Raw genomic sequence first — 8,163 nt, 5'->3', positions numbered from 1 at the left:
GGACTGGGAGTATATAGTTTGCGCTGGGAGTTTGCGCTGCAAACTCGAGCATTTTTAACCCGTTAAACTTCAGTGTACCGCCGGTGGTACACCTACTAATTTGCATAGGAATTTAAAGAATGTCTGAAGGCTGCAAACGCGATTATACAAACACTATACGCCGATGGAAAGCTAAGATTCTCATGAATCCGCCGGTATGGGAGACGCCAGCATGTCGTCATTAGCTATGGTCACGTGGTACAAGACTGCTGCTGGTTGGCAAGAACCGGCAATAACATAACGGCTTGCTACGAGAACGGTATCGGGTTTGAAACAAATACGTAAAGTTATCGCTTTTCATGAATGAAATTGCACACGTATTTACCACAATGGTAATATCGTGTGTGGTTGTTGGTTGTACGAAGCGTTTTGAGACGGGATCAGGCTTGGAATTTTACCGAATATCGATGTCAGGAGAGAGAAGATGGCGGTGGCTTCAGCCATCAACAGGAAAAATTGTACCCCAGTAAGCAGCAGAGATCGTGTTTGTGGCTCCCACTTTTCTTCAGGTAAACTATTCAACAGTTTAGGATGTTTAGTATGTCCAACTTTGAGCTTTTTTACCAAAAAATATTGATTTAGTGTCGCATCCTTCGTGTGAAGCGATCTCTACACTTTCGGTTTGGTTCAGTGTTGTCATGTGTTACCGATCGCTTTTTAGGCGATGAAAGTTTACTAAAGTCGAATGAAGTATATTCAATAACATCTCCTTAAGCCAGCAGCCTCCTATTTGTAACCACATTTGTTTCTGTATGCGCCTAGCGATCGTTTTTTAGAATTGTCCTATTTTCGATCACCAATGCTGTGGGTCTGTTACTGTTACATAGAAGCCACACTGCAGACAAAAAATACAGCAACTTCTTGACGTTTCTTTGACATCTTGTTGAAGATTAACAGAAGATATATTATTTTTAATTCATAATTATATATTTTTGGGTGGGTGAACTGCCCAGCGGTGTCAATCAATTAAAAATAAATGTCGGTGAAGGAAATCTCCGGTCACAATGAAGGATCGTCAACCCGCTCAGTCTTCAAATTGTAGAGATCTGGCAAGGTTTTACTGTTTCCCTGATGTCTCAGCTTACTCACGTATCTTTGTCGGGCCTCAGGTGATAAGGATTGAGCATAATCGGACAATTTCACGGAAGGATAGTTATCAGCCATTGTTCCTCTGGTTCCTCTTGCCAACCAGCGCGGTAATCACGTGACTTCGTGACGTCACTGTTTGTAAACACTGGCGTCTCCCATAAACCACTTTCAGATGTGATTACCACAGCGGGTAATATAAACACATTTGTCCGACAAACAACAAATATCCATCCATCCGTTCTCTATACACGGCTTTAACGTACACAGCGCGACTCACATTTCCGGGTTCATTATTACACACAAATGAAAATATTCCACAAAAAACGGCCATAATCCAACCTTTTACATCCAGACGAAAAAAGCCAGTAAACTATTTTGTCCAAAACATGTCCTGAAGTCGGTATATAATCCACGAATCGGTCGTTTTCAAGGAAATGCACCTCGCGATGCGCGTCCAATATTCCCTGTATTTCTCGTCATATTTAACGGGTTATTGTTTTTGATTGTATTTTTTCTGTGTCTTGTTGTGTCCTTGTTCTTATGGTGTGTGTATTTGGACCCAGTGTCTGGAATAAAGCTGAATTGAATTGAATTGAATATTTTTTATTTACAAATAGAATATTAGCGATTTTTTGTACTGAAAATGGCTGGAATTGACTGCAGCTGATCGTCTCTGTCCAGTCTTTTCGCCTCAGTGCATTTAACCACAACTGTCTTCGTTCCCTCTGAGCACGAGTGTTCGGTGGAATCCTATAAAACTTTAATTTGCGTTCGCCAATGTCATTCCTCCTATTCTGGCATCCAAAAACACAGCAGGACGACATTTTAGAAAAGTTGATAGAGCCTAGTCCCTCAGTCTTTCGCCTTTCGGTCACGGCCGCGGGCTTCCTCTTTTGCCTCCAGCTAAAGCTGTGACGTCATTCGTGACGTGAGTCATTAAAGGGTCTATTTATTGATCATGAACGGGGGTGTGCTACAGCCTCCCGCCGCCAGGTGTCGCTGTGACCCGGACCTCCGTGGCTTCCAGCGGGTCACCTGACCGTCAGTGTCCGGGTAAAGGGTGAGGCTCCCGGTTTGAACCTGCACACAGACGCTGCTGGTTCTCCGGAGGGAGCTGCGGAGTTCTGCCGTTAAACTGGGTCCAGGTTTGACTTCCGACCGTTGAGTCCCGTTTCTCCAGCAGCCGGACGGGGAGCAGCAGGAAGCGGTGCGGTTCGGTTCGGTAGCTGCTGCCGCTGCACTTTAACAGCAGATTAACCCACAGCATAAACGGATTACCGACACCGAACACCTGCACAGGTAGCAGGCGGAGACAGGAGCCCGGAGCCGGCAGAGAGCTGAGAGAGACCCGCTGGAGAAAGGACCGGTGAGTGGTCCGGTTCCGGTAACAACACAACAAACACGACAAATACACAACTAACACACAGCTTTTATAACTAGCATACAACTAATGAAGCTAACACCAACATAACACACAACTAGTACAACTAACATACATCGAGCACACTGCTAACACAACTAGCACACGACTACATAATTAACTAAAACAACAAATACACAACTTTTATACTAGCACACAACTAATGCAGCTAACACCGACATAACACACAACTAGTAACACAACTAGTACACAACTAGTACACAGCTAGTACACTGCTAGTACACTGCTGTTTAAACTAACACACAGTTGGATGCATGTATGTTAAGATAGATGATTCATACAAAGTAGAAGCTAACATGTAAACTGATCCATAGTTTCCTGTTCTGGTGTACAGCTCTGGCATTAAATCTACTCCATATATAGCTGGTAGTAAAATTCAAACAGTATGTAGAAGAACAGATCAAGTGAAGTGAAGGTGATGCAGAGTAGACTGGTGGAAAAGGGGAGTTGGAAGCAGAGGGCTGGAGGAAGGTCAGCAGCAGCATCCCACAGTGGACATGATGGAGACTGGACCAGCTGGTGGAACATCAACCACAGATCTGAAGCATCCAGCTCTGGGACCAGGGACACTCAGAGAAATAGCACAGGGGGAGACAGAGTGAATGTACTGCAATAACGGTATACATATTAAATGTAAAGGTAGATAGAGAAGGGCTCAGTGTGTCAAGAAAAGTCCCCCAGCAGCCTATAGGCCTATAGCAGCATGACTAGAGGCAGAACGAAGGGACGTCCAAGAGGGAGTCAGCTGTGCAATGAAGACACAAGCCGAACCCCTGTGGGTCACCCAGTCAGCCCCAACTATAAGATTTGTCAAAAAGGAACGTTTTAAGCCTGGTCTTAAAAATAGAGAGGGTGTCTGCCTCCAGAACCCAAACTGGGAGCAGGTTCCACAGGAGAGGAGCTGATAACTGAAGGCTCTGCCTCCCATTCTACTTTTAGAAATTCTAGGAACAACAAGTAAGCCTGCAGCTTGAGAGCCAAGAGTTCTACTAGGATAATAAGGTACTATCAGATCTTTAAGATATAAGAGCTTTATATGTCAGAAGAAGGATTTTAAATTCTATTCTGAATTTAACAGGAAGCCAGTGAAGAGAAGCAAGTATAGGGGAAATATGATCTCTTTTGCTAACTCCTGTCAGTACTCTCGCGCAGCGTTTTGGATCAACTGTAGATGTTTGAGAGAGATATTTGGACAACCCGATAATAAGGAATTGCAATAGTCAAGCCTGGAAGTAACAAAAGCATGAACTAATTTTTCTGCATCACTCTGAGACAGAATGTTCCTGATTTTTACAATATTACGCAGGTGAAAAAAGGAAGTCCTACAGACTTGCTTTATGTGTGAGTTAAAGGACATGTCCTGGTCAAAAATAACTCCAAGATTCCTCACAGTAGTACTGGAGGCCAACGTGATGCCATCCAGAGTAACTATTTGCTTTGAAAGCGAGTTTCTAAGATGTTTGGGGCCAAATACAATGACTTCAGTTTTGTCTGAATTTAGTAGTAGGAAATTACAGGTCATCCAGGTCTTTATGTCCTTAAGATAGTCTTGCAGTCTAGCTAACTGATCAGTTTCATCTGGCTTCATAGATAAATACAAGTGAGTGTCGTCAGCGTAACAGTGGTAATTAATACAGAGCTTCCTAATAATATTGCCTAAAGGAAGCATGTATAATGTGAAAAGTATCGGTCCTAAGACAGAACCCTGAGGAACTCCATGATTAACTTTAGTATGCACAGAGGAGTCAAACTGGAACCTGTTTGAACTGAACTGAAACCAGGTTTGATTTATTCTGAGTCTTCAGCAGGAATCCTTCATGAGTCTCGCTCTGAGGATCTGATGTCTGCAGTTGGTCCAGATTCATCTCAGAGAACCGATAACGGGTTCTTCTCTGGACCTCCTCTGGGATGGAGGCATTAGAGAAGTTACCTCCAGAGTATCTGCTGCCGAAGCGCTCAGAAACCGAGATAATTATTCTAGATCTGAATGAAGCTTCCTGCTGATGTCTGCTTGAACCTGGATCAGCATGAAGAACATCTGTTGATCATTGATTATCTGATTAAAGGTTCACTGATCAATAATCAGACATCACTGAGATCAATAATCTTCCGAATCTGTTCAGACAGGTGAGCTGCCAGCATGGAGTCGGAGCTGCTGATTGGCTGGCAGCAGGAGAAGGCGGAGCTCCAACAGGAGGTGCGTCGCCTGCAGGAGGCGCTGGCGGACAGTCGAGCTGAAGGGGCGGAGCTTCAGGCGAGGAGTAGAGCACTGAGTCAACGGGTGAGGAGGGGGACGACAGGGGGAGGGGTCATGTGATGAGCAGCCAATCATCACCTCTCCTCTAAATCTCAGCCAATCAATTCAATTCAATTCAATATACTTTATTGTCCCACTTGGGGAAATTTGTCTTGGACTCAAAGCTGTGCTACCAGTATTGCACAAAAAAACACAAAAAACAATATTGCACATAAGACACATAAAAAACAGTATTGCACATAAAACAGTGTTGCACATGTCCCAAAGGTCACACATGACACAAACATACGCTATAGAAAATTAAAAATAATTGCACAATCTTCGGCCTAAGCAGCATTGTTTAGGAGTTTGATGGAGGTGGGAACAAATGAGTTCTTAAAACGGTTGAGTCTGCAGTTGGGGACTCTGTACCGTCTGCCTGAGGGAAGGAGCTTGTATTCTGAGTGAAGGATATGTGACGGTTCAGTCACTATCCTCTGAGCTTGCCTTAGAACCGTTCGCTCATAAATGGACTGCAAGGATTGGTAGTCATTTTTCCCCATCACCTTCATGGCCGTGTGCACCAAACGAGCCAGTTTGCTTTTCATCTTTACAGTCAGGTTTCCATACCAGGCTGACATCCCATAGCGGATTAAGCTCTCCAGTACTGCCTGATAAAATAAAAACAACGTTTTTGTTCACACCATACAGTCTTAGCCTGCGCAAGAAGTACAGTCTCTGCTGCAAACGGGAACACAGGCTTTCCACATGGACAGTCCAACTAAAGGAGCTGTCTAAATGAACTCCAAGATACTTGTATGAGCTGACCTGCTCAATGGGTGAGTCATGTATAACAGGACTGTGGTCCCCTACTGATCTCGGGTCTAAGATCATCTCTTTGGTTTTCTGAATGTTAAGGATGAGATGGTGGGCATCACAACACTGCACAAAGTGCTCTATTCCAGAGAAATGGGCTGAAAGGTTTGAATCTCTGTGCAGTAGGCTGAGGATGGCGGTGTCATCAGAAAATTTAAAAAGGTTCCCAGAGAGACTGTTTGTGCATTCATTTGTATAAAGTGTGAAAAGCACTGGGGAGCTGACACAACCCTGTGGGGCACCTGTACTGATTGATTTGCATTCTGAAAGGGTGTTATTGACTCTCACCTGCTGACTTCGACCTGTTAAAAACGAAAGATACCATTTGATTAAAAAAGGGTTAACACTCATCTGTCTCATTTTTAAGATGAGAAGATGGGGTTGGAGTGTGTTAAAAGCTGAACTAAAATCACCTCAACCAATCACCTCTCTCTCTACAGCTCAGCCAATCATCACCTCTCTCTCTACAGCTCAGCCAATCATCACCTCTCTCTCTACAGCTCAGCCAATCATCACCTCTCTCTCTACAGCTCAGCCAATCATCACCTCTCTCTCTACAGCTCAGCCAATCATCACCTCTCTCTCTCTACAGCTCAGCCAATCATCACCTCTCTCTCTCTCTACAGCTCAGCCAATCATCACCTCTCTCTCTCTACAGCTCAGCCAATCATCACCTCTCTCTCTACAGCTCAGCCAATCATCACCTCTCTCTCTCTACAGCTCAGCCAATCATCACCTCTCTCTCTCTACAGCTCAGCCAATCATCACCTCTCTCTCTCTACAGCTCAGCCAATCATCACCTCTCTCTCTCTACAGCTCAGCCAATCATCACCTCTCTCTCTACAGCTCAGCCAATCATCACCTCTCTCTCTCTCTACAGCTCAGCCAATCATCACCTCTCTCTCTACAGCTCAGCCAATCATCACCTCTCTCTCTCTACAGCTCAGCCAATCATCACCTCTCTCTCTCTCTACAGCTCAGCCAATCATCACCTCTCTCTCTACAGCTCAGCCAATCATCACCTCTCTCTCTCTCTACAGCTCAGCCAATCATCACCTCTCTCTCTCTCTACAGCTCAGCCAATCATCACCTCTCTCTCTCTCTCTACAGCTCAGCCAATCATCACCTCTCTCTCTCTCTACAGCTCAGCCAATCATCACCTCTCTCTCTACAGCTCAGCCAATCATCACCTCTCTCTCTCTCTACAGCTCAGCCAATCATCACCTCTCTCTCTCTACAGCTCAGCCAATCATCACCTCTCTCTCTCTCTCTACAGCTCAGCCAATCATCACCTCTCTCTCTCTCTACAGCTCAGCCAATCATCACCTCTCTCTCTACAGCTCAGCCAATCATCACCTCTCTCTCTCTCTACAGCTCAGCCAATCATCACCTCTCTCTCTCTACAGCTCAGCCAATCATCACCTCTCTCTCTCTCTACAGCTCAGCCAATCATCACCTCTCTCTCTCTCTACAGCTCAGCCAATCATCACCTCTCTCTCTCTACAGCTCAGCCAATCATCACCTCTCTCTCTACAGCTCAGCCAATCATCACCTCTCTCTCTCTACAGCTCAGCCAATCATCACCTCTCTCTCTACAGCTCAGCCAATCATCACCTCTCTCTCTACAGCTCAGCCAATCATCACCTCTCTCTCTCTCTACAGCTCAGCCAATCATCACCTCTCTCTCTACAGCTCAGCCAATCATCACCTCTCTCTCTACAGCTCAGCCAATCATCACCTCTCTCTCTCTACAGCTCAGCCAATCATCACCTCTCTCTCTACAGCTCAGCCAATCATCACCTCTCTCTCTCTACAGCTCAGCCAATCATCACCTCTCTCTCTCTACAGCTCAGCCAATCATCACCTCTCTCTCTCTCTACAGCTCAGCCAATCATCACCTCTCTCTCTACAGCTCAGCCAATCATCACCTCTCTCTCTACAGCTCAGCCAATCATCACCTCTCTCTCTCTCTACAGCTCAGCCAATCATCACCTCTCTCTCTACAGCTCAGCCAATCATCACCTCTCTCTCTACAGCTCAGCCAATCATCACCTCTCTCTCTCTACAGCTCAGCCAATCATCACCTCTCTCTCTACAGCTCAGCCAATCATCACCTCTCTCTCTCTACAGCTCAGCCAATCATCACCTCTCTCTCTCTACAGCTCAGCCAATCATCACCTCTCTCTCTACAGCTCAGCCAATCATCACCTCTCTCTCTCTACAGCTCAGCCAATCATCACCTCTCTCTCTCTCTACAGCTCAGCCAATCATCACCTCTCTCTCTCTACAGCTCAGCCAATCATCACCTCTCTCTCTACAGCTCAGCCAATCATCACCTCTCTCTCTCTACAGCTCAGCCAATCATCACCTCTCTCTCTCTACAGCTCAGCCAATCATCACCTCTCTCTCTACAGCTCAGCCAATCATCACCTCTCTCTCTCTACAGCTCAGCCAATCATCACCTCTCTCTCTCTACAGCTCA

General features: G+C 45.5%; 1 protein-coding gene and 1 long non-coding RNA gene across 2 annotated transcripts in view; one reads left to right on the top strand and one right to left on the bottom strand.

The window, feature by feature from the left end:
* Positions 1-2,164: 2,164 nt before the first annotated feature.
* si:dkey-230p4.1 (trichohyalin) overlaps positions 2,165-8,163 on the top strand; it is a 55,871-nt gene continuing 49,872 nt past the window's right edge. Inside the window, exons 1-2 of the mRNA XM_051959379.1 lie at positions 2,165-2,494; positions 4,693-4,850. Coding sequence (XP_051815339.1) covers positions 4,710-4,850 — 141 coding nt within the window. The 5' untranslated portion in view covers positions 2,165-2,494; positions 4,693-4,709. The remainder of the gene's footprint in view (positions 2,495-4,692; positions 4,851-8,163) is intronic.
* Positions 6,022-7,967, bottom strand: LOC127537070 (uncharacterized). Its single transcript, XR_007946552.1, has 7 exons — positions 7,922-7,967; positions 7,452-7,703; positions 7,326-7,391; positions 6,872-7,203; positions 6,482-6,841; positions 6,168-6,419; positions 6,022-6,109 (listed from the first exon to the last, which is right to left on the bottom strand). It is a non-coding gene; the product is annotated as an uncharacterized LOC127537070 (long non-coding RNA).

This window comes from Acanthochromis polyacanthus, chromosome 14 (genome assembly GCF_021347895.1).
Source record: "Acanthochromis polyacanthus isolate Apoly-LR-REF ecotype Palm Island chromosome 14, KAUST_Apoly_ChrSc, whole genome shotgun sequence".
In the NCBI taxonomy this organism is placed as follows: Eukaryota; Metazoa; Chordata; class Actinopteri; family Pomacentridae; genus Acanthochromis; species Acanthochromis polyacanthus.
This window is presented reverse-complemented; position numbering and strand designations above follow the sequence as displayed.